The 27626-nt window shown below is 46.4% G+C and overlaps 3 protein-coding genes across 5 annotated transcripts in view; 2 read left to right on the forward strand and 1 right to left on the reverse strand.

Annotated features, from left to right (window-relative positions):
• Positions 1 to 1008: 1008 nt before the first annotated feature.
• Positions 1009 to 26786, reverse strand: tfb1m (transcription factor B1, mitochondrial). 3 transcript variants are annotated; one of them, XM_030718361.1, is made up of 8 exons: positions 26737 to 26786; positions 24944 to 25090; positions 24273 to 24424; positions 24028 to 24136; positions 23799 to 23950; positions 23350 to 23469; positions 2852 to 2979; positions 1009 to 2053 (listed from the first exon to the last, which is right to left on the reverse strand). In XM_030718361.1, the coding sequence occupies exons 2-8, from the start codon at positions 25077 to 25079 to the stop codon at positions 1786 to 1788; spliced, it is 1065 nt and encodes a 354-aa protein (XP_030574221.1). In that variant the 5' UTR covers positions 25080 to 25090; positions 26737 to 26786; the 3' UTR covers positions 1009 to 1785. The 3 variants fall into 3 exon arrangements, with proteins under 3 accessions (XP_030574221.1, XP_030574222.1, XP_030574223.1); XM_030718362.1 differs by having other exon boundaries at positions 26746 to 26773; XM_030718363.1 differs by having other exon boundaries at positions 1877 to 2049.
• Positions 11031 to 27626, forward strand: part of LOC115772263 (filamin-A-interacting protein 1-like) — a 44472-nt gene continuing 27876 nt past the window's right edge. The window contains exon 1 of the mRNA XM_030718356.1: positions 11031 to 11212. Within this exon, the coding sequence (XP_030574216.1) occupies positions 11073 to 11212 (140 nt within the window). The 5' untranslated portion in view covers positions 11031 to 11072. The remainder of the gene's footprint in view (positions 11213 to 27626) is intronic.
• LOC115772267 (claudin-20) lies at positions 11074 to 15677 on the forward strand. Its single transcript, XM_030718364.1, has 2 exons — positions 11074 to 11212; positions 11808 to 15677. Exon 2 carries the CDS (start codon positions 11982 to 11984, stop codon positions 12708 to 12710), a length of 729 nt encoding a protein of 242 aa, XP_030574224.1. The 5' UTR covers positions 11074 to 11212; positions 11808 to 11981; the 3' UTR covers positions 12711 to 15677.

Below are 27626 nucleotides of genomic sequence, written 5' to 3' on the forward strand. Positions count from 1 at the left end.
AATGCAGGACTTGAATGTTTTTGCTGTGGCAGTCACTGCAGTCAGGTCTATAAAGGTTAAACCGATCTTTGTAATCTCTCTGTTCACCACCACAGAGTTTAAAACAAGATGTGATGGAAGTGCATTCAGCGTTCATTTAAGCAATTTAACAAAGTTTCTGCAATGAAACATTTCCCAACACCAACTGAACCAGCCCAACAACGATGACCATCAACAGATCATTTAAAAATGATACATATTCTAAACATTTTGATAAACTTGACACAATAGTTACTTTTTTGCTTTTACTCGGGTACAATGTTGCAGTATTAAGTTTACAGTATTATTGTATAATGCAGTGCTTTTGAGTTCTGTTATGGAAAACTTTCTCATATTATTACAACAAACAGGTGCATTTAAAGGGCCTTACAGTCGATCCTCTGTACTAATGTTAAGACATTTGGATGAAATTACAGAAAAATTCTGATCTATGAATAGAAAAGCTCCTGTGACCAGCTCAGAGTCTAACATCCCAGTCTTTGCTTATTGAGCTCAAGTTTTCACTCACCTGTAGCTGCAGGACGACTGTTGGCCGCTTCTGGCTCTTCTTGGTGGACACGACTCAAAGTTCAATTTATTTAGAGGTAAAAATGCAGCTACTGTTGCTCAAAGGTATTAAACAAAGCAAACACATGCCTCTGCTGCCACACAGTTGCATCTCGTTAGTGGCCAATTATCCTCCTCCTCTGCATGATGCAGTTTCTCACCCTTCAGTCCTCCTCCACATGCTGTCATCTACCAAAATAAAAGCTCATCATAACAGCAGTTTATTTTGGAGTCCCTGAGCAGGGTGAATGGTGCACAGCGCCTCGCTCCCATACGTCACGCTGACTGTTGATTGTGGCTGTCGATTATCACCCACCCTTCATCAGAACAGAGGGAGCTCGGCCCTAGCAGACCATCTGCCGTCCTGGCAGGAAGCTGCCGGGGACGGCCTGCTCACAGAGGAATATCTCAAACTAGCAACAATGATTTTATTGATGTTTATTGAGAAATACTCTACATGCTGTTATATATCAATATTTCTGATGAAACTTATGTCACTTATAAGATTTTAATATTTTAGTACCAATTACACACAGTCTTACACAAACAACCTACAAAATCCAACGCAAAGATTTTTGAACAAAAATATTTTAATTGGAGCCATCTTTTGTATGACGAGTCTTTCTTGAGCTGACAGACTCACAGCACTTTCTTTGTCCCTTTAAGCTCCATCTCCCCAGTGACTGGAAGGGAAAAAAGGCCTGAAGATGGAGCTGCCATGTTCTCCTTGTCTAAATCACCCTGAAAACACTGACGTTTCTTTCAGGTCCCACAGGACGAGGTGCTATGTGAGATGGATAAGAAGAACTGGGACGTAAAGAGATGCTCGCTCTTAAAGAGAGACTGTGGGGAACGAAGTAGCCCGTCTGCTTCATCCTCCCCAAAAACACACGACTTTGCTGGTGGTTGTTGCATCCTAGGAAATGGTTCTGGAGCTGATCCAAACCCACACTGGATCTTTGTATGCTGTGTGGGTCCTGCCTGTGAGTCCCAGGATTTCATGTATACCAAATTACCTACTGCTCTGTGTGTGTGTGTGTGTGTGTGTGTGTGCGCGCGCGTGTGTGTGTGCAGGGGAAAGGCTTTAAAAATGCATGATTATGCCAGGTGGAAATGTCAAAGCTAAGAGCAGACTGTTGTCTCCCTGTGCTAACAGAAGCTATTAGTGGCCTTCTCTTGGTGTCCACGCTTTCTCCCCCCTCAGCGGGGCTGTGGAGGACTCTCTGGCGTGTCCGTAAATGTAGGAGATGCCGTGTTCCTTTTTCTAGCAATGTGCTTCAGTCTGAGCTCCTCTCTGAACTCATAGTTGAGGAGACCGGGCTCATGAGCGCAGAGATGAGCGTAGGCATCCACTAAAGCCCTGATCTGGGGTATGGTGAGATATGTAGGGCGCAGGATGGGGTCCACGTCCGCCTTCTGCATCATCTCCTGTGTCAGCTCAACACGACACGCCTCAGGGAACAACTTTCTGGGGGGAAATGAGATGATATGATAGCACAGACTCCTACACTTAGGTCGCTTTGATATCTTAATTATCATGCAAGTTTAATGGCATCAGAAAGTTCAAACAGAAAGAAATTATCCCTCAGCAATGATTTCAAATTGGTGAAGTTAATTGAAATCACACAAAGAAGTGCACATGAATTGTTAATTTATTCCACTGCCAGAAATCTCACCAACTTTTAAAACGGGGAGCGAGCAGCTTTGATTTCGATGGCATTTTTGGATTTATTTTGCCTGAGACGTTCCTGTGGATTCCTTTGCTGCAGGTTACTGAGCAATAGCCAGCTCCACAGACACTGCACTGCAGATGCTTTTTAGGTGCTCGAGCGCCGGTGCCGCCTCCCCAATTTGGTGCCGCTGCCACCAACCCGCTGCAGTTACATAAAACACGCTGCCTCGTCTTCCTATGCCACCTCAATGACTCATAATTGCTGCTCTCTTTCAAACAGCCAGCGCTCTTTTGTTATTCGGGCCTACGTGCACTTCCCTAACAGGCACGGGGGCGATGGGCAGCCCGCACATGCGTGTGGGCGTCTGGCTTTGTTGCTGGTGGTTTTGAACAGAACTCTGAAGTTACTCGAATCTTCAGGTTTGGTTAGAGAAACACTGGGATGCTGCCTGCATGCAAGAAAAACACCTAAAAGCACTCTAATTACTGATGAGATGAAGACGCTGCTGTCAGAAATGAAAAATGCAGAGAGAGAATAACTGATGAGACTTAAAAAAGAGAGGGGACCGAGGCCCTGCGCTAACTTGTACTTACTCCACTCCTTTATGGCAGTGCTTCCTACGGAATTGGAAAACGTTCCTGACCACTTTCTCCACCAGCTGAAAGGGCTGCTGGATCTGGGGCTGAACCAAAGGGGTGAAGCGAACTACTCCCACATCAACCTGCACACACACACACACACACACAGAGGAAATCCACACAGCAGGGGGTTAGCACCGACCTTAAAACTAGATTGCAGAGAGTGCTCATGGGAACGTGGTGAAAAGAAAGTGGAAAAACGAGCAGTCGGCTGTGATAAGGAGGGGGATGCCAGCTGCCTGGCAAATGGCACGAGAGATACAAAGCTGGACAAAGAGAAAGAGGGGAAGGGATCAACACACCGGGATAAAAGAAAGGAGGGAAGGCAGAAAATAAGATGACGCAGCATGGCTGGCTGGCGAGCTGGTTCCAGTTGCCACAGTAACACCTGTGCAATGGACCATAGAAACAGAGTCTCTGCTGTTGCATCACCACCGAGTTCCTTAATACCCACAAGCCTGACTCACCGTAGAGCCGATCTTTTTATCCCACTATCCGCCTCTACTCTTTCCACTGAGGGGAACCCATATATAGATGCAGCGATGCATGCGTGAGGCAGCCACAGAGCTCACATCCTGCTTCATGGAAGCTTCAGTGAATCTCATTTACCTGCTTTCAGCTCACCTTAGGAAGTTACAGGAAACCATCCCTGTTAAAATGTAGGTGGATATGTTCTGGAAATGTAATTTATCTTTGGAAAAATGGTCACTACAGGAGGAGCAATAGTTTCCAACCTAAGAGGCCAATCAGGTTAAAGCCCTCTAGTCCCTAATAAATGAACTATGTGCTTGTTCAGGTTTGTATGACTTAGAAAAGCAGCAGTTTGATACGTCAGCCCTCTGTTACAGCTCTGTAATACATCAGATCATTTATTTAATCTTTTAAAGTTTTGGTTACTTGCAGCTAAATACTGGAAACATTTCCTGTCATACCAACACAAAGAGGACTATCTGCCAAACCTGCAGCCTCCCAGCACGCTGCACATGCATGCAGGAGAAAGCAGGACACACACACACACACACACACACACACACACACACACACACACACACACACACACACGGCAATTACTGATGCACCCTCTTAGGTGCCCCTGTTTGAGAACCTGAAGCAGACCCCAGTTAAGGACTGATGGTGGGAGCCTCGGCTCCAGTTCCACTCTGGCAGCCGCCTCCCGATCCTTCCTGTGTCAGCTCTAAGCTGACGTGACACACTGATGAAGTAATCGTGTCAGGCCCAGCAGAGTCTACCTTTACGCTCTCAGATCTTTTCCTTTAAAGCACATATATGTACACACGTTCTATTCTAGCACTTCACTTGTTCTCATCGACTCTCTTTATCTTCTGAATGTCATGATGAGATCAAAAGAACCAAAATACATTAAAAGACTATTTCTGAACCTCCGGATCTTTGCTTCAGCAGCACAGAGGAGAACATCATCTCTCAAGCATGTTTCACATGATGCCACCAGCTCTGTAAGTTATAGCCGAAGGGGCTGCTGCACAATCAGGGTGATGGGTGACCAAAAGCTCACACAGACCATGGGCAGCAGAGCACACCAGCTTTACTTCCCTCATGAGGGAGCACCGAGTAGGACCGGCTGAGCACACCAAAAAGGGAGACACAGCCATACTGTTATTTTTTAATAATAATGCCTTTTTTAGTCCTTAAGTGTTTATTTGGATATCTCACATGACTATCTGATTAGAAAAAAAACCCTTTTTATCCAGGTATAAGCTGGGAAGGGAAAAAAGCTCAGGATACCAGGCTATAATTGAAGAGTAAAAGCTGCAAAGGAACAAAGCATGCTGGTGCATGACTGGCAATGTTAATTTAAAGTTTCAAGGTAAGACAAACATGCGAATAACTCATACCCTAAGGATAAGTTCCCCCTTCTCACACCAAACAGAGGAAAATAAGATGACGTCTAATTCGACTCCACTCAAAGCCTTCCTGTTGAGACGACGTGCCCTGCGGAGCTGCTTGTGCACCCATGCAGCTTACATTTCTGGATTGTGTGAATCACTCTCATTCTCAGCTGCCTTGTGCTGTCCTGGAGCCATGGCTGGTATCAATAATTAGGGGAGGAAAGCTAAAATGGTCCAAGGGCACCAAAAGGATCTCAAACAAGCCATTTAGAGTGTTGTTTTTAACAGATGTAACATTCAGGAGCACTTGTAAACTGCAGCTCTATCTCGTATCAGATCTGTGGATCCCCGTGTAGTCCAGAGATGGCCGGTTGCTGCCACAGAGGCTTTTAATGGGACCACAGCAGCGGTGAGTCTTTGTCTCAACAGCCCTGAAGGCTGCGTGCTACAATAGCACAGAGAATGAGGATGAACTACTGGATTCAACATGAGGTCAGAGTTCAAACATACAGCTGGTAAGTAAAAATATAATGTTCGATTTTAACAGGTTTTTTTGAAGAATAAGTCTAATATTTACATAAAAGGCCACGTGGCATGTGAAGTCACAGGCTCTGAGCGGTGTGGCTGCATCATTTGGTTTCTGCACCTGTCATATCAACAGAAATTTGGTCAGGGTTTTATATGAGGAATTTGCAGAAACACTTCTGTTGGTACTTTGGTGCTGCTAGATCAGACCACCATCTGCTAGGAAGAAGCAATAAAAAGGAATGTCTTTAATTTCACTCTCTGCTGGAATAATTAGGCCATTTATATTCCACGCTTCATGATTTAAGAGAGGAGCAAGAGAAAAGTCGATATTGGGACTATACAGGCAGCAGCATTTCAGTCATCAGCTTGTCCAAGTCACTTTGCCCGTATGATTTATGTATGGCCTTGCTACATGACTTCACTAGGTAGCACCATTGTAATATATCCCACTCCCTGCCATTAATCCTTCCCCCGATAACCCCAACACGCACGGAAACTCCACCTTAAATCACGCTGTCACCTGGCTCCTGTACCGAGGTGCTATGAACACCTTTCACCCTCCACAACCCTCTACGTAAAACCCCTAAAATACACTTTATTACCCAAGTACTCGTCTGCCTTCACACACATGAACCTGAATAACATCCCATTGTTAATCCAGAGGCTTTAATATGATGTGGGCCCACCCTTTGCAGCTCTAACAGCTTCAGCTCTTCTGGGAAGGCTTTCCACAGGTTTAGGAGTGTTTATGGGAATTTCTGACCATTCTTCCAGAAGTACAAGAGGTCAGGCACTCATCCCAACAGTAGTTAGACTGTATAACACATCATAATGTCTTGAGTCACTTGGACACTTTACCTCCACTGCCTTCACTTTATCCATACAGTCAGATACATTTTATTTATTACACTCACCCATATAATGCATACCGTGTATGCTGTGTACCTTACCGGCTACAAATGTATATAATATTTTGATATCTTTATATAGTGTTTTGACGTGTGTGTATATGTGTGTATATGTAAATGTGGGTATTGACACTGATATATATATTTATGTATATAGTGCTTATGTATATGTGTATAGTTTTTTTGCTATTTTATTTTATTCTATTGAATTTTAGTTTTTAGTTTAGTTATTTGTTCTTACTCATCCTTTTCATTTTTTCTCTGTATTGAGCTGCTGTAATGCACAAATTTCCCCGTCGTGGGATTATTAAAGTTTTATCTTATCTTATCTTATGTTGGAGAGAAGGACAAAGTTGGGAGCATGAAATTGTCCAAAATGTCTTGGTATGCTGAAGCATTAAGAGTTGCCTCTTGGGTGAGATGCTCTGGGCATGTCCTACTGGGAGGAGGCCTCTGGTCTGGGAATGCCTCAGTGTTCCCCCAGATGACCTGAAGGAGGTGGTTGGGAAGATGGAGGTCTGGGTTTCTCTGCTTAGGCTGCTGCCCCCGTGACCTTGCCCCAGATAAGTGGAAGAAGATGGACGGATGGATGGACGGACGGACGGATGGATGGATGGACGGACGGATGGATGGATGGACGGACAGTCAGAATGCAGTCAGACAGGTACCGTTCCCCTGACAACACCAGACCCAGACTCCTCCATCTGATTGGCAGATGGAGAAGTGTGATTCATCCCTCCAGAGAACACGTCTCCACTGCTCTAGAGTCCAGTGGCGGCGTGCTTTACACCACTGCATCAACACTCTGCATTGAGCTTGGTGATGTAAGGCTTGGATGCAGCTGCCATGGAAACCCATCCATGAAGCTCTCACTGTTCTTGAGCTGATCTGAAGGTCACATGAAGGTTGGAGGTCTGTAGTGATTGACTCTGCAGAAAGTTGGTGACCTCTGTGCACTATGACCCTCAGCATCCACTGACCCCACTCTGTGATGTTACGTGGCCTACCACTTCATGGCTGAGCTGCAGTCATTCCCAATCGCTTCCACTTTGTTATAATCCCACTAACAGCTGACTGTGGAACATTTAGTAGTGACTGGACTTGTTGCACAGGTATCATCCTATCACGGTACCACGCTGGAACTCACTGAGCTCCTGAGAGCGACCCATTCTTTCACTGATGTTTGTAGCAGCAGTCTGCATGCCTAGGTGCTGGTTTATACACCTGTGGAAGCGACTGGAACACCTGAACTCAATGATCTGGATGCTGAGTGGATACTTTTGGCAGTAGAGTGTACTTTGCATATCCTGAATTTGGGAAGCAGGCTGAATTACTGACCCCCTTTGAGCTCCTTATTCCTCAGCCTATGGTGTATAAGGGTGGTGGTGGGTCCACCTGTACAGAGCACACAGGCTGGAAATGCTCAGATGGAAATCATTTCATTGTGCAAGTTATTTTATTTAGCAGAAAAAAAAGTGACTCATTACCACTAATCTGAGCTCTTGATTAGATTGTTATGTAAGGATCTATACTCAGGCTCATAAACATCCCTCTTGCTCAGACTCACTCAATTCAGATAGCTTGATTAGGTTTGGAAAACAAAGACTTCAAACATTTGCACCAACTTTGAACCTGCTTCTTGTATTAAATAAACTAAACACTCCGATCGACCAACAATGGCACCTTGTGTTTCTACGCAGTGACAGCATACACCTGTGACTGCACTGCTGGAGCTTTATCTAAAGTCACACATCTGCCTTTGCCCCCAACTTCAGACCTTTTCTGACCCAATAATCAGACATCTGCATTAACAGATTTACACATTACTATGTTTCATATGTTTGACCTTCCCAAAGCAGCAGGGAACTCTATTACTCTTTATTCTATTACAGCTCCCTTCTCCTGCTCTCCTTTTCCCCATTTCCATCTCCAGTGTGTCTTTCTTGGTGACTTCTTACCCAATTGCGTGTGAGCAGTAATTTGTCATGTCCCTCTAAGCGTAACCAAGATGAAGATGGCAGGGGCCCTGGGGCTCCAGCCACTACACTACCTGAACCACCAACACTTACATAACGGGAAAGAGCAGGGGGATGGAAGAAAGCTATACACAGCCAGGGAATACGAGAGACAAACGCTCACAGAGATCCTGCAACCAAAGAGGGAAGAGCTGCATTAATCATGACAATACCTTGGGAAGACAACCTCCATTACAACAGTGGAGGCAGACAGCCTCTCGGAGAGGAGAAGGCAGCAGTCAATGCCACTGAATATACCAGGCTGATATTGCTTGAGGGGTTTAAGAAGGAAGGGCTTAGGCTTCCTGTGCAGGCAGCCCAGCATACTTCCCATGAAATTGCCCCTTGGCATGCACACAGGACATTCAGAACACTCCAGCCCCAGTCTCTGACAAGATCAACTCCTTGGAGAGAAACTTTCGTCATAGAAAGGCTTGAACTTTACCCAAAAATTTTAAATTTACTGTGCCAGTAAATGAGGATAGCATGGGAAAAACAGCTCTGACAGGACATTAAAAAACCCTCATACATGCCAATCCACACTGCACACTTGGAGTTGCATCTTGATGAAGTGGCCTGAAGAGACTCTTTAATATGCTGGTAATTTTGCAAAATGTCAGAAGTGTTTTGTCTGAGACAGGTTTGCACATATTATGCAGGGTGAAACTGGACTTAGGCCCTGCTGCACAACAAGATTGCAATGACAGCATCATCACAACTATCACAAGACACCTTACATCTGAACTGTGAACAAACCGCCATTTGCAAGATGATGAGCCCGAAAACCAATTACGCAAAGGCGGACATAAAAGAGGAAAAATGCAAATTGAACGATAAAAGCCCCTCACGTGGGCAAAAGGGAGCCTCGGCTGGTCCGGCAGTGCCTCAGAGCTATGCTGCAGAAAGGCTAGAGAGCTCTGCTGTAAGGTGATAAAATAAAAAGGGACCACGCTTATAATAGCCCGAAAAATCTTCACACATCACAGCGTCACATCTGCACCCACCGGGTATTTGTTAACTGCATTTCGCTCTTCTCTCTCCTCCCATCCATCCCCTCTATAATCTATTTATTTATTTATCTTGCTTCGAACAGAACAACAGCAGCATCAGCACTTAAGATCTCATCAGTTACGAGGAGACAGGTCACACGCGCCATATTGTAGTGTGCCTGCAGGAAACTGCAAAATTTCTCATCTTGCTGCAGGTGCATCCCAAAAGGAGTTCTGAGAGTGTAGAGCTGAAGGTCGACACCAGCATCACACTGGAGCTAATGTTGTGTGCACCATCCCTGCATGCTGGCTGGATCTCATTTTAAGAGAAGGGTCTCTGAGGGGTAGTTTATGGGGAAAAACAATGGAGGCTGGAGAGAGCATCGGGTAGAAGTAAACAAGGGGATCAATAGCTAAACAAATCAATTCCTACCAAACATCTACACGTAATGACTGCGCATCACTGTGTCCAGTACCTGGTCCTTCACTGCAGTTGGGAGATCGGCAAAACTATTTCCCACAGCTGACTGTTTTTGTTGATTTGCCTCTGCAAAAATATAATAGCAATGCGTTCACAGGGATATGGGGTCTATTAGTCCTGCCTGATTTTTTCCCTCTCGCTCTTTTGTCCTCTTTGTCATTCATGAATCAGGGCCTTACAAGCCACTCCCCCTGTTGTTGTATGTCCTCTACCGAGAAGGGAGGAAAGACAGGCAAAGACAGGGGAGCAGCTGTGAATTTTAGCATCCTGCTGACTGATGCTGATGACGCTCCGGGGAGGGTCAGTTTTGGCATGGCGGGGTACACATGCTCCTCTGGCCTCTGGACTTACAGAAACAAAGCTTCACAACACAAAGTCTGACCAGCTCATCTGGCCACAATCACAGCAGCTAATTCTCCTGTCTTAATGAGAGTACCCTTCCCCATGGTATAGTCAGGCTATGATTGGAAATCTTATCTAGACCTCTCAGCCATTACTTGGTGCATACATTTTAACAGCAGCAGCACTGAATGATGATTAACCGAGGAGCTCGGTGCAACAATGGGATGAATCTGATTTTGTTAGTTAGCAGCATTTTTTTTTTCTTCACAGGCAAAGATTTGCTTTAATAAACACTTGAGCCAAAGAGATGCAATGTTTTTATTCTGTCTGGGGGTTTTGTGCTTAATTTAATCCTGCAAAGTACAGATTTCTGTTTGTTACACAGTCAGAAATAAGAGGAAAAAACTAAACAAAACACAAAATCGATGCTTTTACTGTCATCGTGTTTACATGTGGAACCCCCCAAAAAAGCCTGCGGAGCACCCACACAGTCTCACAGTGATGGTCTCAGAGTGTTTACAGGCTAATTTGGCTTTTTTAATGAAATAACAGTGTATTAGCAGGTACTGCACAGATTTACACAAAAACAAATTCACTCCAGTGTGTGAAAAATGTCATCTAAAAAGCTCCGCTACCATCTCCTGATGATGGTCTGACAGTTTTATTTGATAAAAGCTCATTTTGATACAAATCATAACACGTTTACATTTATAATCACAGAACAATCGATAATGTATGAAATACTGAAAATGCCGATGAGTAACAGAGTTCCGCTTCGCTGCAGCGCTGAAATAGTTGGTGTTGGTGCTGCTGAGGGGTGGAGGTGACGGTGGTACTGTACCGGGGGGGCGCGGGGAGGGTCAGCCCTCTTTGAAGTTGAGGCAGAGACCGCTACGCTCCAGCGCGCGAGCCCACGCACGCGCAGACACACAAGCCGGCGAGGAGAGGGAGCGAGAGCGAGCGAGGGAGCGCGCGCGCCACGGTTATTTCTCCGGGGCTCCGGCCGAGCCCGTGTGGTCTCTCGCACTCTGTTGCTAAGGAAATAATGGCTCGATCGGCTCCGCGGTCCGGGCTGACTCGTCCTCCTCGCCGCCCCAGCAGCGCTGCCGTCTCTCAGAGTGCGCCTGTGTGTGTTTACGGGAATCACTGCGAACAACGTGACGCGCCAGCTCTGCACCAGCCGGGGTAAGGGCTTATTCCCTCCGCGCTCTGCTCCGTCTTACTGGATCAGAAAACAAAGAAAACAATTAGCCCGGATTTATTATTTGTTAAAAACTGGAGCGACCCGTTTGTTTGACTGAGAGAGACCGTTAGGTTAGGAGGTCCGACCAAAAAAAATAGTAATATATTAAAAAAAATAATTCGCAAAGTTTATTTCTAGCGACTGAGTAAATACTCGCTGGTATTTTAGCTTAAGATAATGTTGTGCAAGTCTTTAAAAGGCAGTCTCAGTTTATTAGGTAAGCAGCACTGAAATCAAAGTGGTAGAAAATACAGCCGGCTGTGTGACTGGAGTGAAGGCACTGCAGCTCTGAGTCCACGTACTGTGACTACTGAGCAATACCACAAACTCATCTTCCTCACCGACTGTGGCTCTGAAGGAGAAGATGCACACATGGACAACGACCCCCCAGTGCTTTGCTTACCTATAGTCAGCCAGAGCCAGCGCTCAGCGCCAGTGCTTCATGCTGTCCTTTGTTTCCAGCCAGAAGAAAAAAACAAGTGTGCTTGTGTGAGGTGAATGAGATGAGGATTTCTCATTTCCGTCTCTTTTCTCCAGCCCAGTGGAGCTGCAGCTGAGGAGCTGAGGAACTGGGGATTCTGACTGGCTGCTGGTGCACCGCCAAAGGAGGGGAGAGAGGCAGCGGGGTCCACGAGCAGTGCTGGCGCTGGGTGAATGCTGCCAGGAGAGGACGACAGCTGAGGGGGCAGCAGCACCGACTGGAAAAGGAGCATGGCATCCACGGGCATGCAGATATTTGGATTTGTCCTAGCTCTGCTGGGCATCATGGGTGCCATGGTGGCCACTCTGCTGCCTAACTGGAAGGTCAGCGCAGATGTGGGCTCCAACATCATCACAGCCATCTCCCAGATGCAGGGATTGTGGATGGACTGCACATGGTACAGCACAGGCATGTTTAGTTGCACACTTAAGTATTCAGTGCTTTCACTACCCGCGTACTTGCAGACTGCTCGCACCACTATGGTGCTGTGCTGCGTACTGGCTGCCATGGGCCTTTGCCTCGCCTCCCTGGGACTAAAATGTACACGCTGGGGAGGTGGTCGCCGCTCCAAGCGGCACGCTGCCATCGCCAGCGGCGGCTGCTTCATCGCCGCAGGCTTTCTGTGTCTGGTGCCTGCGTCTTGGTTTACGAACGAGGTCATCACCAACTTCCTGGATTCCAGCGTTCCCGAGAGCAATAAGTTTGAGCCCGGAGGTGCTGTGTACGTTGCCTTTATTTCAGCGGGTTTCCTCTTTGTGGGGGGGTCCATCTTCTGTATGTCCTGCTCGGGAAAGAGACACGGACCCCAGGATCTGGTCCTGCTCCCTCCCCCTGACAAATTGCTGCTCCAGCAGCAGCAGCAACAGCTGCTCCAGCAGCAGCAGGAGCTCCAGCACCAGTACTGCTCTCTCTCCCCATTAGACAATAAGACTGGCTACAGCCTGCAGGACTACGTGTAATAAAGCAGCGTTGTGCACGCTAAAGGGAGACGAGCCTGAGGGGAAATATCACAGCTTACGCTACGCACTAGGATCTACTCGAGAATGGAGTTGGAGGAAAAAAGGAGCGGAGGGCAACAACTTTGAAATATTCCCCCCCCCCTTCTGCTCCATCTTGCTCTTCTTCTTTTTTCTGTTTTGCAAGCACAAGCAGTGGAGGTACTCCCTGAGCAGCGCCTTGGAACAAACAGTGCGAATGTGTAAGGAGCCAGGATAAGGTGCTGCAGAACTGAAGGAAGCTGCTAACCAAATGCAGACATCCTTCATCAGTAAATCACACGGAGTTCCCCGGGGAATGAATTAAGCAAATAAGGAAGCCTTCAGTGTAGATTTTTTTCTTCCTCGCCAAAGGTTTAAATTGAAGGAAAAAAAGCAATCATTTAGCTGCTATTTACAATCGTTCAGTCCTTCCTCTCATTCGACAGAACAGGCAATATAATGCCCACGAGCAGTAGGTGAAACCCTCACATAGCAAGCCATTGTAGTTTATCGTATACTCGTCCACTAGAATGCAACGTGGAATTGACTAATGAGATAAATGGTCATATTTTTGTTAGCTACTAGAATGATGTTATTTGCCTCTAAAGCATGCTGTGTGGAGCCTGTGTACAAATACAGCAGAATGCCTGGTAGAAGACTGAGACATAGCCACACAATGCCTGTGCCTGAAAAGCTGTAGAAGCATTACCCTGCTGGAACTGTTCAAAGAGGACTGTCAGGAGGAGTAGATGTGGGCTGCTGGGCTGGATTTAAGAGAGAAAATGCAGACAAACAGATGCCTGCGTCCCTCTCTGCAGGTGGAAATATGAGAGAGATGGAGAGAAATTGAAAAGAACAAGATTCAATACTTCAGCAGAGTGGACTATCTCACAGGCTGCTTTCATATTTCCAACCAAACAAAAACAGTCTGCCTGTAAGTAGCAGCTACCCATCTCGATCCATCCCAGACATTCACGCCCACACATTTACACATGCGCTTCATGTATGCAGTAAACACTCCGACACGCCGGCTTTTCACGTGTCCTTTTTCCCTCCTGTCATCCACCTCCACACTGCCATGGAAACTGAAATCAGCAGTCAGATGTCTTCACTGTCTGGGGGTATGTGCATGCCAGTCAGTCAAGTGGTTTGGGGGCATCTGTTTCTCTCACCATGGCGTGCCATAAGCTTCCATCAGAGCCTCTGCTCACACTACTTTCACTAATCCCCTTTATTAGCCAGAGACGTGAAGCAGAAGCCCGGGTCAGGGGGTTTGGAAAATGGCTCTTCTTTGCAGCACACCCCTACGGTGTCTGCGCCGTGCGAGTGGTCTCACATGGATGAGCAGATGTTTAATGGTGCAGTGGCACAGAGGCAAAAACAAAGCGATAAGGAGAAGTTTCCTGAGTCATGGTCGACTGGGTAGCTGTGTGGCAGGAGGCTAAAAATGATTTGAGTCATTCTCCATATGTGACTTGTTTTTCAAGTACGTCAGCAGTGCGCATATGCTACCAGTCTGCACCTGCAGAAGGTCTCAGTGTCTTAAATTTCATCCACCAGACCGTCCTCTTTTACCTACAGTCATCCTCGGCTTCTTTACTCCACCTCCCTGTCCTGCTTGTGTCAGGATCTGATTCCTGACGAGAGAACGCTGATGCATGTTGAAAGCATGTCCTTCTGACACACACGCACACGCATGCACACACACCGGGCACGCACAAACAAGCACTCATGCCAGTACAGCAGCTACACGTTCACAGTTAGTGTGTGTGTGCTCTCTTTTCTGAGGTATGAAAATGGGAGGAATATTGTTTTTGTGCTTGAGACAGGCCTTGGCAGTGATGTATAGAACTGCACAGTCTCTCCTTCTCTCTCATAAGCATGCAGCTTCCTGGGGGAAGAGCAGATGGCTAAGCCCAGCTCGCCACCTGCAGGCTGCTGCCGGCACGCCGCGGGATCCTCTGCCGGCCCTGCGGGGCTGTGTTTTAACCCTGCCCTGGCTTTAGCCATCCTGCGCCCAGCAGAGCTGGCCTCCTGACAATAACTCACTGCCCAGGCACCATTACCAATGCAATAAACAAAGTAAAGAATGTGCCAAGTCATCAAATAATACTGACACGTTATGTGTTTAGAGAATGTGCCAAATGGTCTCATGATGACACATTTTAATAATATCTGAAGTTCTTTTTGTTTATTTTTGAAATGAGTTATTTGTACATGAATTCTACATTAGCAAATGTTTTATGGATTTGTGATTTGTTCTGCCAGACTAAGTCTCCAATCAGCCGGACGCTTGTGTACAGTCCAGTGCAGCTTTCGAGGGTTATTTTAAATCCTCTTTACTCCTTATTTCCCAAAGCACAGCAAGGCTTCACTGGTTTCGTAAGAAAGACACGAGTGCGGCATTTTCTACGTGAAAAATTAATAAAGTGTGTTTCAGGAATTCTGGTTGACTGCAGGTCTGTGGTAGCTGTACACAAGTGTCTGTGTTTTTAATGTGTTTGGGTTGTTTTTTTTACTAAGGGATCAGGATTCCTTCAGATTTTTTCAATATGAGATACAATACCATGTTCATACCATATCTTCTTTATAAGAAGTCTACTCAGTGCACCTTTACTTCCTTTATTTGACAGCAGTTTGGTTCAAGCGGCTGAGCATTCAGAGCTCTCCGGACCAGGACAAATACATAACACAACCGGCACTCTGGGGAAGAAAAAAGGGAAAGGTTTTTGTCGGATACGATTAAGCAGGAAAAAATTAGCTAGGAATTTCTCTTTTTTGTGGCTGTGCAGCTTGATCATCAGCACGCGATTTCATTAGCTTATAAATGGCCAGAGTGCAAAGTGACTAGGTCCTAAAAAGAGTTACAGCTCTCCTGCATATACTGTACCAACATGTTGATTTATGGTTTTGATAACTGCAGCTTATTTTTGTGGATGCTTTAGCACTTCTTACTTTGCCAGAGCATATTTGTGATGATGAACAGTTCACAAGTTCTGATACAGTTGTCTCAATGTGCTTGTGCAAGTAGTTCTATTTTTTACCAATAAAACTATTTTGTGAAAGCAGCGTGCCTGCTGCATGTCCTCTGCTTTTCTGCGTGCAGCTCAGAGGGACGGCGACGGCATTCATCTTCCTGCCAAACGTACAGATTGCCGGATGGTACAGGCCGTGCTGCGAGCAGGCGGGAAGGCAGGCTGCTCATATACAGCACCCACCAGTACAGCAGTATCAGTCCAATAACAATAAAAAAAAGATTAGCTCTTATAATGCTGCTCCCGATCTCTGCCACTTATTTCTTACTGATATCAGAAGCTGATACATGCAGGAAGCAGTAACACCACCTCTGGGAGCTGGAGAGGAGGTGGGTTATCCGGGTCGGCTGGTTTAAACTAATGAGTTTACTGACATGTTAACCCGCTTCTGTTGACTGCTGTGAAAAAGGCACATTTTCAGCTACTTAATGGGGATAAGTGATCCAAAATATCCTCACACTAACTGATGAATGGAGGAAATTATCACCATATTAACTGATAATGACAGTTCTTTAATAATTATACAGCACCATGAAAAAGTATCTGCCCCTCCTTAGTTCTTTAGATATTTGTCACACTGACATGTTTCAGATCATCAGATTATAATTATAACGATAACCTGAGTAAATACAGAGTTTTAAATGATTTCCTTTATTCAGGTGAAAACAGCCCTCCGAGCCTACCTGCCCTGTGTGGAGGGTTTGCCCCCCACACCTGATAACTGGCTGTTTCGTCTTTGGCAGCAAGAACTGCAGTGAAGCCTTTGTGGTAACTGGCACTGAGTCTTTCTCATCGCTGTGGACGAACTTTGACCTGCTCTTCTTTGCACAGTTGTTGTGATTCAGCCACACCGAAGCCTTTTTGAGCCTGAACGGCCCGTCTGAGGTCAGAGCATCTCAACCTGATTTAAGTCCACACGTTGACTCGGCCGCTCCAAAACCTTCGTTTTATTTTTTGAGTCATTCAGAGGTGGACCTGCTGCATAACCTGAGTGCTCTTGAGCTTCAGGGCACGAGCTGATGGGCGGACGTTCTCCTTCAGGATTTCATGGTTCCATCAGTTACAGCAGGCCCAGACCATCACACCACCACCTCCATGTCTGACTGTTGGTCTGATGTTCTTTCATGAAACCCTCTGTTAGTTCGTGCAGATGTAACGGGACTCAAACCTTCTACAAAGTTCAGCTTCTGTCTCGTCCGTCCACAGAATATTTTCCCAGAAGTCTCTGGGATCATCCAGATGTTTGTTGGCAGATGTGAGTCAGCAGTGGCTTTCTCCTTGGAGCTCTCCCATGGAGGCCATCTTTGCCCAGTCTCTTTCTGATTGTTGAACCATGAACTTTGACCTTAACTGAGCCAAGTGAGGCCTGCAGTTCTTTAGCTGTTGTTCTGGGTTCTTCTCTGACCTCCTGGATAAGTCGTTGATGTTCTCTTGGAGTAATTTTGGTAGCCGGCCGCTCCTGGGAAGGTTCCCTGCTGTTCCAGGTTTCTCTCACCGTGGTTCTCTGGAGTCCCAAAGCCTCAGAAGTGGCTCTGTAACCCTTTCAGACTGATAGATGTCACTGACTTTGTTCCTCAGCTGCTTCTTTAGACTGTGGATGATGTGCTGCTTTCTGAGATCTTTCAGGCCTGAATTAAACTTCTATGTTGGGTCTTTGCGGGGCCTGTGTACATACCCGTAACTCCCCCCTGAAGCCTACGCGGTGACCTACGACGCAGCCTGACGTGCACCTCCAGGAAACTGTAACTACATGTTGAGTCAACGCGGCCTGCAAGGATAAATGTAACTGCAGTGGGCAATGACTTTTTCACACAGGTAGGTTTGGGTATCATCATTTATAAACTGTATTTTGTATTTCCTGGTTATTTTTGTCAGTTTGTTGATTGAAACATTGAAGTGTGACAAATATGTCTAAAACTAAGACACCAGGAAGGGGGCCAATACTTTACTGTATATAGTAAAAGGTCTAATATGGTCCTATTTATAGAACAACTTTCATAATATTGTTTTTTGCCCCAAAAATCCAGGAAAACTGAACATATTAAAATGGAATAAACAGGAATACCTGTGAGGATCCGGAATGGTTCCACATACGTCTTGGACTTAATCAGCCAGATTCAGCTCCCAACACTGCGCTGCACGAACCCTCACATATATTTAGCCTATACACTTCATATGCAGCACTTATTCAATTAGAGTCTGGGCTCTCATTACAGCTGATTGGAGTCTCATCAACAGAGGGTTAGTGAGAATATGCCTTCCTGAAACAAACATGGATTATTCAAGCCTCTCTCTCATTCTTTCGCTCCTTCTGGTTATGCAATAGGAGTGCAGATCAAATAACTACTCCTCTCATGGGGAAACGCTAATAAGATCTGCTCCTCTGTGTATTTAACCTACATTTTTCATCAAAGGCTTTCACCCCGAGTTGCTGCTATGACAGATCTGGAGTGTGAGCTTTAAATGAGGGGAGGTGAGCACATGTCAGTTCCAGGCAGGGGTTAATCACAGGCTTTCCTTTGAACTCCTCTGCAACGGCAGCTTCACATTATGTGTTTCTGTCTCCGTCCCGGTCAGCCAGCAGCCTTTCCAGACATCGAAAAGAAAAAGGAAGACAATGAGAGGAGAGTTCAAGAGTTAAAGCAGTGCACGCTTCACGCCATCGCTCACCAAAGCGGTACCCGCCACATCGCTCCGAATGCAGCGTGCAGCCAAATCGCTCTCGTATGTCACAACACTTAATGTGCTGCTCTCTGATTTGGACGGCAGTTACGCTCATGTAGGTTCACACTGGAAATATAATGCGGTCATCGGCTCTGAGGGAGGACGACCTTCCTTTGTCGGAGCGGCTCCAGTCCCAGCGCGCACGTGAGGCCGGGGAACAGCAACGACCTTGGCTGCTCGGTAAATTGCTGAGAGGCAGTAAAAGCTATGAAGATGACAAAAAGGAAGCTTGTAGGAAAACAATACACTCTGACAGTTCAAAGGGGGCCCTTTAATATTTTAGCTTTGAGCGCGCGGCCCGACGCCCGCCCGGGAGGATTCGGTTAGCTGAAGGTGAGGGGGGGGGCTAAGCGCTTCAAGGGTGTGGTCCGTCTCTCCATTTCTTTGCATTAACGTGAAAATAAAGCTCCCTTCAACCACGGGATGCACTGCTGTGTCTCTCTGTGACCTTTGCAGGAGTGACCCGGGTTACAGATGCTCAGATGTCGTCAGATTAATGCAAAGCAGGACACTTCTCAAAGTGGTTTAAGAGGACAAAACAGCTGCAATGGGCTTTCATTTCTGCACCAAAGGACTGATGAAGTTATCAGTGAAACTAGTTTAGGATAAAACATATATATAATTTAAAATTAGCATCAACGCAGCTACTCGAGCTCAGCGACACCTTCATAAAAAACCTTAAATTAAGCCACAAAACTGCAGTGTGAGATTTTTAGATTGGAATGGTCATGTAACCCTTCCACTTAATACTTTACAGGCTGATGCCCACGGAGAGGCTTTTTCCCCATCATAAGTGTATTGTAATTTGATTTTGCTCATTTGCTGCTGAGCTTTCTCTCCTTGGAGAACAGCCAGGGTTTTAAAATACCTGCACACCCTCCCGTGCACGCTCACTAACGAAGCAGAGCTGAATCTGCTAAACTCTGATTCGCTGACTCTGAGCGAGCCCGGCACACTTCCTTGTTAGGAGGAGCGGTAGATCTCTGGAGATGTTCATAAGCCAGCTCTGCCAACCTTGGCACTTTGTTTAAGGTGAGTGGAGGAGGCGGCGGAGGAGGAGAAGGAGGAAGAGGCAGGGGAGTATTTTTAGCTTTTCTTTGCCTTCGGGCATTTTCCGGGCTGGCACGAGTCATTGAAATAACTTTCCCGGATACTCTTGATACCACGTTTGACCCCGTTTATGGGATAGGCTTAGATGAATTGTGTGAGTGGAGAATGTGTGGCGGGAGGTGAGAAAGCAGCACAGCCCCTCTGAGCAGATTCTCACTGCTGTTGAGACAGGAGCGCGGTCACATCAGGTCACAGAGGAGACATTCATCACCGCGGTGTGACGCTGGTCCGAGGGGGGGGGTCATGATCAACGAAACATCCATTTCAGTTCAAAATCATGGATACAGGAAACACCAGCTGGCACCAAAACTGAGCCGTACAACAAGGAGTACAAAGATCTGCAGTTTCTGATGTAGTCCAAGCTGCCAGCTACGATGGAAGTTCAATGCGGCATTAACAAATTTAATTTGGGCTCTGCTCATCTGGCCTATGCTCTTGGTAGACTATTGTGTACAAGGCGAACATCTGTAGGGCTCTCCTCCTGCGAGGCTCAGTTAGCCGGTGGGCGACGGCCGATGCAGCCATTACTCTGAGCAGGGCTGACGAGCGGCCCAGACAACCATCTGCTCGGAGGTACGCCTCGCTCTCCTCTCAGATCGATCTCTGTCATCAATCTGTCTTCTGGCTCTCTGTAGGCCTTTCCAGGCAAACCACAGTCTATCCTCCATCTTTGCTTGCCTTTATTCTCTTATCTCACTGTGGTTTTCATCAACAATTCTTTTGGTCATCGCCCACCTTGTTAGTAATTCATCATTTAGTAATTCCATCTCCTGTTATTCCCTACCCCATGCCTCCATTTCATTCTCAGCTTTTCCAGCAGACACCACAGTTATTAGCACAATGTGGAGCCCTCGAGAAGCTCTACAGAAGAGACAGCAGGTTGTTTGTGACGGAGCAGCTTCTGCACGACCGATCGAGCCGCCTGTGATGGAAAGAGGCTGATTTTAATCACATTGTACCCAGATGGGGAGAGGAAAGGAGAAGGGAGAGGAGCCGTTTTCCCTTTTTAAAGCAGCTCCTTTCCGTGTAAGGAGGCGGTGAGGATGCAGATGCTTGATGGCAGCATGCACTCAAAAATTCCTTGACCCCTGACCAGAATATAAATTAGAGATGTGCATGAAGGTAAAAGCAACAACAGAAAGCGGTTCCTCTTCAGCTTTCTTAGGGAGCTTTCAGATACATGCACAGCTGTGAACCATGGAAGCAGCACTCAGGCTGTCCCTCTATGTGAGGGTGAACAGGAGGACAGTGACTAATAAGGAAAAGGAGGCAGGTGTGATCTGCAGGGCACCCTGAGCCTCGGGGAACACCATGAAAGCAGCCAATGACCACCCTCAAAAACCTTCAAGGACAATCTCAGTCACTGAGTGCGACACAGGAGAGGAGCGGCGCAGTCCGGGGGCGAGAGGGACACGACTGGCAAATCAAACAGCAGGGAAATGAGAGCCTATCTGCCCGACCCGCGTCAATATGAGCCCCCGCAGCCGCTGATGCAAAAAGGATTCAACATTTCCTTTCTCATTATCCCATCAGCCTGCATTGGTCGGGCTCGAGCTCTGTTCAAATCGACCGGCCAATCAGCCCCCACCCCCACCCCCGCCTTGAAGTGATGCTATTTTCCCATCATGGTTATTGGGAAAGGTTCGCTGCTTTCTCAGCGGCTCTTTGGGACTCGCTGATCTCACAGTATTAAAGCACTTCACATGTTTTCTCTTTTTAACACTTCACTAATTGCTGCGTGTGTGGCTGCAGAGGATTTATATTTGCTGTCCAAAGGTTAGCATTGGTGCTAAATAAGCCCAACAGTACAGGTGCGCATCCTTCCTAAAAAGGTGAGAAACACAGAGCAGTCAGAGGGATACAGAGGGACGGACCTTTGATACCTGGCAGAGCTACAGCACCACCATCATTCATTCCTCCCTACGGGGGGGGGGTTAGCCATCACCATTTTTATAAGTCACAGCAGGAGCACTGTGAGCAGTTTACAGTATCTACACGCAGGGCAGCAACCATAACAATTTAAGCCTGGGGCATATGTGATGATGAGAGATCTCTTTTCTGAATACTCGTCGTCTCTTTATGCATTCCTACGATAAATCGGTCACTTTCCTGTTTATCAGGAAATCTGTGGACATTCCCGAGTGTGACAGCCTCGGCTGGCCGGCCTCCGATGGCCTGTAAATCAGGAAGGACATTTTTATTGTTCACGCATTTCTGCGTAATTACTCTGTGTGCACCAGTAAACAATGTAGAGCCACTGAGCTTTTTATGAATTATACTACATGACATACTAGTAAAAAAGGGGCCCCGCACAGTGCAGAGGGCTGATAGACTTAATCTACTCTATGTGCTCTGTTCCTGGGCTTTTATAGGACACCAGCAGCAGGAGGGCTGCTCATCAAACAGCCATCATCTCTCCTAATGATATCAATTCGACCAAGAGCCCATTAAAACATTTAGTAGGAATAGATGGACTGTGTGGGCACGTGGGAGGCGCAGACTCATCTGCAGCGCACACATGCATGCTCGAATTTATACATATGACACGTCAACATGCACGCACGTGTGCGTATTTACATCAAAAAGACAAAGTGTGCTCAAACCCATTAAGCTCCACTTTGACATACACATAAAACTAAAATGCTCAAGAGAGAGAAATGCACAGAAAGGCAGCTGAGTGTGATAAAATAATCATTGGAATCCATCTCTTCTAAGAGAATGAGCAATCAGCACTGGTCCCATTCGCTGTGCTGCACTTGACTCCACACAGGAGATGAAATATTTACCAGCAGCGGGTCTCCTAAAGAGCCACGACATCTCCGAGGGACCCACAGTCCATCTCTGACATCCACACCTGAGCTTTCATTCTGGGGAACAAAAACACGGCTTCATTTGTGCAAACGATGATTTTTAAGACTTCTTAAAGGTCTGTAATTTCAAACTAAACCCCGCTGTGGATTTGCCAGCATTGATCTTTAAACTTTTAGAGCAGGACTGCTTTTAGTGTGTGTGTATCACCCCCAGCCCTGCGATAAACGCTCACACTCACTTACGTAAGAGTGAACATCGTACATTCACCCCGACGCTCGCACACGGGTGGAAAGATGTCGAAAGAGAAACTGGGCCTAAAAAAAGAACAAGGCCCTCATTACAAGGCGCAGTGTGATGGTGCCACATCTCAAATACCCACCAGGCATCATTACAACCTAAAAAGGGTCCAAAGACGAAGTGAGACAACACTGATTCAACACAGCCTTAATGAAGCCTTAAAGCAAGAGGAAAGAGCGGCGGGATGAGCCACGGTGACGTGACGAGGGACCGGAGCGTGGCACCGGGAGGCCCCGCTGTGACACGTAAGCTGGAATGTCACTTTTCCAATACGGATACCAAAGATTAAAATCAGCATCGGACTTTGTTGTTCACAGCTTCACTAAATTTCTTCTGAAAGAGGAAACTTGATTCCAGCATCACCCCCAGAGGGAGCTGAATCTTCACTGTAGCTTTTCCCAATAAACTGTAAAAGTCAGCTCGAACTTTAACAGCATCGCTGAGCTGAACACCTTGAAATAAACCTAAAACAGTCCACTACAGTCTGAAGCACAGCCTAATCCCACCGCCTGGTACACAAACTGGATGAGGAACAAACACCTGCCCACCACCTTTTATCCTGCACTAAAACAGCTTAACTAAACTTCAGCACACTGGTGGGATTTTTTTCAGTGTCAAAGTCAAATACTGAAGGCGAGTCCTACCTCTGGTTTGGGGACGAAGGCCCGTCCAGGGATGGTGAAGCAGTTGTGGACGGTGCAGAGATACTGAGCCATGATGGAAAGACGACACCTCTGTTTGCTGCCTGTGCTGGCTGTCAGCCTCTGGATGGAGGACAGTGAAGCAGATTAAAGCAGATTAAACGTATCCTAAGGATGATTTCTGTCACAGACGGGAAAGAATTAAACATCAATGAATCCATTTGGCCTGAATCATGAAAAACCCACCCCAAATATATCCATCTGAGTGGCAAAGCATTATTAATTATGGATGGATGGCATCAATATTTAATCACAACAATAAAGACAGTAACGACTGCATAGCAAATCACCACAATTAAACTCCAACCAACAATTTAAAGAGTCACACAGGAATTCATCTTCATTTTTAGGGATTACGTGGATTCACTGCGGCAGGTGACGTGCCCACCCACCTCCGCCACCTCCTTCTGGAACGTGAGTGTGAGTCGAGTGCGCCCGTAAACGAAGGGCCCCGTTCTGTTGGATACGTTCTCCAGCCACTTGATGATCAGGTGGGTTGAGACGCTGAATGGGAGATTCCCTATGATGTGAAGGTCTGGAGGGTCTGTGAAGACACACACACACACATGTATTGCCTTCACTTTGACTAGCGTAGCAGCTTGTGTGAGTTCATCCTCTTACCTCCCTCCCACGGCTTAGAGATATTTGGTGGGAATCCTCGATCCAGTCTGTAGGTGAGTATGTCACCGTGGACGAGCCTCAACCTGCCGGGTGCTGCCTCAGACAACAGCTGTGAAAGTGGAAAAAATACACACCAAAAAAAAGACTCATCAGTTAGTCTGTGAGCTGCAGAGGGATGGAGGCGGCTCGTGCAGGTGAGCTGAACGAGCTTGATAAGCTGCTCTGAATGTGGCTGCTCTGCTTACCTTCAGCCCCGGGATGAAACGTGTGTCTTTCTCCACAACAAGCAGGTCGGCTGCCCCAGCATTGAGGATGGAGCGGGTGAGCCCCCCGGGACCTGGACCCACCTCACACACGTGGGCACCTCTCAAGCCGCCTGCCTGACGCACTATTTTGTCTGGGAACGCAGAGCAGGAGGACTCAGTATTAATTTGCAATAATATCCTGGGACACATTCTCAATTGATGCAGCCTATAAATTATGAAATGTTCTCCAATCAAATGTTTTCATCAGAGAGAGTCGGCCATCCAAATTGAGATTAATAGGGTGCAATGTTGCAATACCTGCACTCCTCTGTGTGATGAAGATGAGACACATTAATCTAACAGTCACCTTGTCCAAGGACAGGAGAGCAGATCAGGGCTGCACTGCATCACTGATAATTGCATTAAGGCTTCAGCTCTCGAGGGCTACAAACAATCGAGCGGGTCCGTTCGCATTAGCAGGAGATCTACATAACCTCACCTACAAAGAAAAGCCTGTCGGTTTCGATGCCTTCAAACAAGGCCGTGCAGCACTGTGCAAACAAGTGCGCTGACACGACACGCTACTGTACCCCGAGAAGGACCTCACAGGTCTTGGCACACTGCAGGCGGGGCAAAAGAACAAGAGGAACAACAGAAAGAATGAGACTAACCTGTGAGCCTCAAGTCCAGCAGAAAGTTCTGGGACAGCTGTTTCTCAGCTCGCAGGTTGTACAGCTTTATCAGCTCACCTACAGAAGGCAGGGGGGGCAGGCGGAAGCACGCCAGCCTCCCTGAGGCAGCCATCATTCAGGAGGAGGCTGTGAAACACAAGGAGACAAAAAAGTGAGACAAACTGTGGCCGACTGGCAGCAAAGAAAACAGTGACCTCACAATATTTGTAAGTACATTCACACAGCTGTGATTCTGCTTTGGTTTAAGATCACATAAAATAACATGAAACACAACAAACATAAAACAGAACAGCTTTGTCCCCATATGACAAAACAAATATATTAATAAAGACTCATCTGAAACAATAAAGTAACATAAGCTAAAAAAAAAAAAAAAAGAAATAAAAGAAATCAATAAAGCAAAATAAATAAACAGTTTCAGACTGTAATCTTAAAAATGAAAGCACTGCCCAGCTCTGTAACACCAAAAGGCCTGAAAACCACTCAAGTGCATGATGATTATTTCCACAGGCAAGAAAAACAACTTCACATGTAACCAAGTCAAAAACGGAGCAGGTCAAAGTCCACAGTCAAGAGACGCCTTCATGGAAATCCTGAGTTTACAACAAGGTGTAAACCTCTAGTTACCAGATTTGAACTGGCCAGAAAATCCTGGTACATTTTACCAGAATGATGAAGGAACAGAGCAGCTCTTATCACATCATCCATCAGTCACGGTGGGGGTAATGTTATGGCTGCAGTGGGTCACTGGTGTTTATTGATGATGTGACACTGACAGAAGCAGCAGGGTGAGCTGTGATGTGTTCAGGGCTGTGCTCAGATTCAACAATGCTGCAGCAGATGATAATGACTGAAAGCAAACTGCAAAGCTAACCCAGAGTTTCTCAATAGTCTGATCTCAACCCAACAGAGCAGCTATTAAACAGTTATTACATACAAAACTGACGGCAGAGAGACTCAAACCAGCAGTGACTGAAGGCCTGCAGAGTTTCCTCCTCAAGGGAGGAAACATTTGGTTCATGGCTTCTAGACTTCAGGCAGTCGACTGCAAAGGATTTTTATCCAACTATATTTAAAACTGTGAGTTTGTTCAGTTATGTTTGGATCGGTGTGTGTGTGTCTGTGTATAACAACAGGTGTAATTCCTGAACAGTTCATGCAAATGTTTTGTTAAACCCGCTGAATCAAAGCTGAAAGTCTGAACCTCACTCTCACATTTGAATGTTTCACCTCTAAAATCGGCGGTGCTGCAACTGAGCAAAACTACACAAACTGACCAACAAACTACGGACCAACGAGGACTTCAGGTCACTTTCCCAGGTCTCGTGCACCACCTTGTGGCCTCAGCATAGAGACTAAATGAACACACACACACACACACACACACAGCGTGACCATTTTCACTCTCAATTCTTTCTGACCTCCAGCTGTTTGCACCAGTTAGCCAAGCTTACGGTGAGCGGCACAGGTGCGGCACACCTGCCGACTACAGCGGCGTAAATATATGCTTTGGGAGGTGAAACTGGACCTGAGTGAGTGGAATAATAAACTCCACGCTGACGCTGACTTTGCTGTGACTCTAACACAGCGGCTAACATTAGCAGCTAATGTTAGCTTCTTGTCTAAAATGCTGCCCGCGGAGCTCGTGGAGAAGCTGCCAGTTTACACAGAACACGTCACAGTTGTTTAAAAAACCGCGATAACGCTGACAATGATACACAAGCAGAACACATTGAGCACACAAAGGTGTAAACACACAACCGTTTACCCACGTTTCTCACCGGCGAACCTTCCCTTCCTTGCGTTTCCTTTTTCGTCATCGTATTGACGGCCCGATATCCAATGAGCTTACGCGAATACCACTTTCAGCCAATCAAATCGAAGTAGGTGTGCGTTCACCGTGCCCTTGACGGGACGCTTTTTGTTGATGCACTGATGCCTCGCCTCCAGGAGAGGGCGACATTTCCGCGATGATCTCGTATTTAATTGCAGCAAAACTGCAAAAGTCACTAAAGGTTCATTTAGTCCTAATTTAAGGACATACAGCCCTAATTTTACACCACTTCATCTCTTAATAACGACCGACAGAAAAGCTATACACGAATAAAATGCTGAAAACATTAGCAAAAAAAAATGGGAGAGTCATTCTAAGTGGCTATAACTTAACTGATGGGCGAGCTGCATGCCTATATTAGACTGCTGTAGGACATATATTCATTGTCTAAGTATTTTGTGACACTGGGCGATGCACAGCTGTTGTCTGGAATGAACCCCGTGGCCCTGCTCACGAAACACGCTGGCTCATATGGAAATACCCTTCCCCTCCAGAAAGTCTGGCAGATGACTGGCAGTCCTGACTCCTGCTGGGGCTGACCTTGAGAAAAAAAAACTGGCGGGGCTGTTGGTGGGTGAGAGTCACGCTGCGTTTGCTGCTATGGAAACTACTTTAAAATGGATTGCGCATGAAAATGTCAAAGATTTTTTTATGTGAACTGCACTCAAACTTTATTGAATATTGTTACAGCCTGGGGGGCGGAGGAGGAGGGTGTGAGAAAGAGTCGCCTCCTCAATGCACCTCTATAGTGTGTGATCGGGAAACACAGGAAATGAAACATAAGTAATTAACATTTCTGAGAGGGTAACTCATCACCAGAATGGGAAC

This window comes from Archocentrus centrarchus, chromosome 22, assembly GCF_007364275.1.
Source record: "Archocentrus centrarchus isolate MPI-CPG fArcCen1 chromosome 22, fArcCen1, whole genome shotgun sequence".
Classification (NCBI taxonomy): Eukaryota; Metazoa; Chordata; class Actinopteri; order Cichliformes; family Cichlidae; genus Archocentrus; species Archocentrus centrarchus.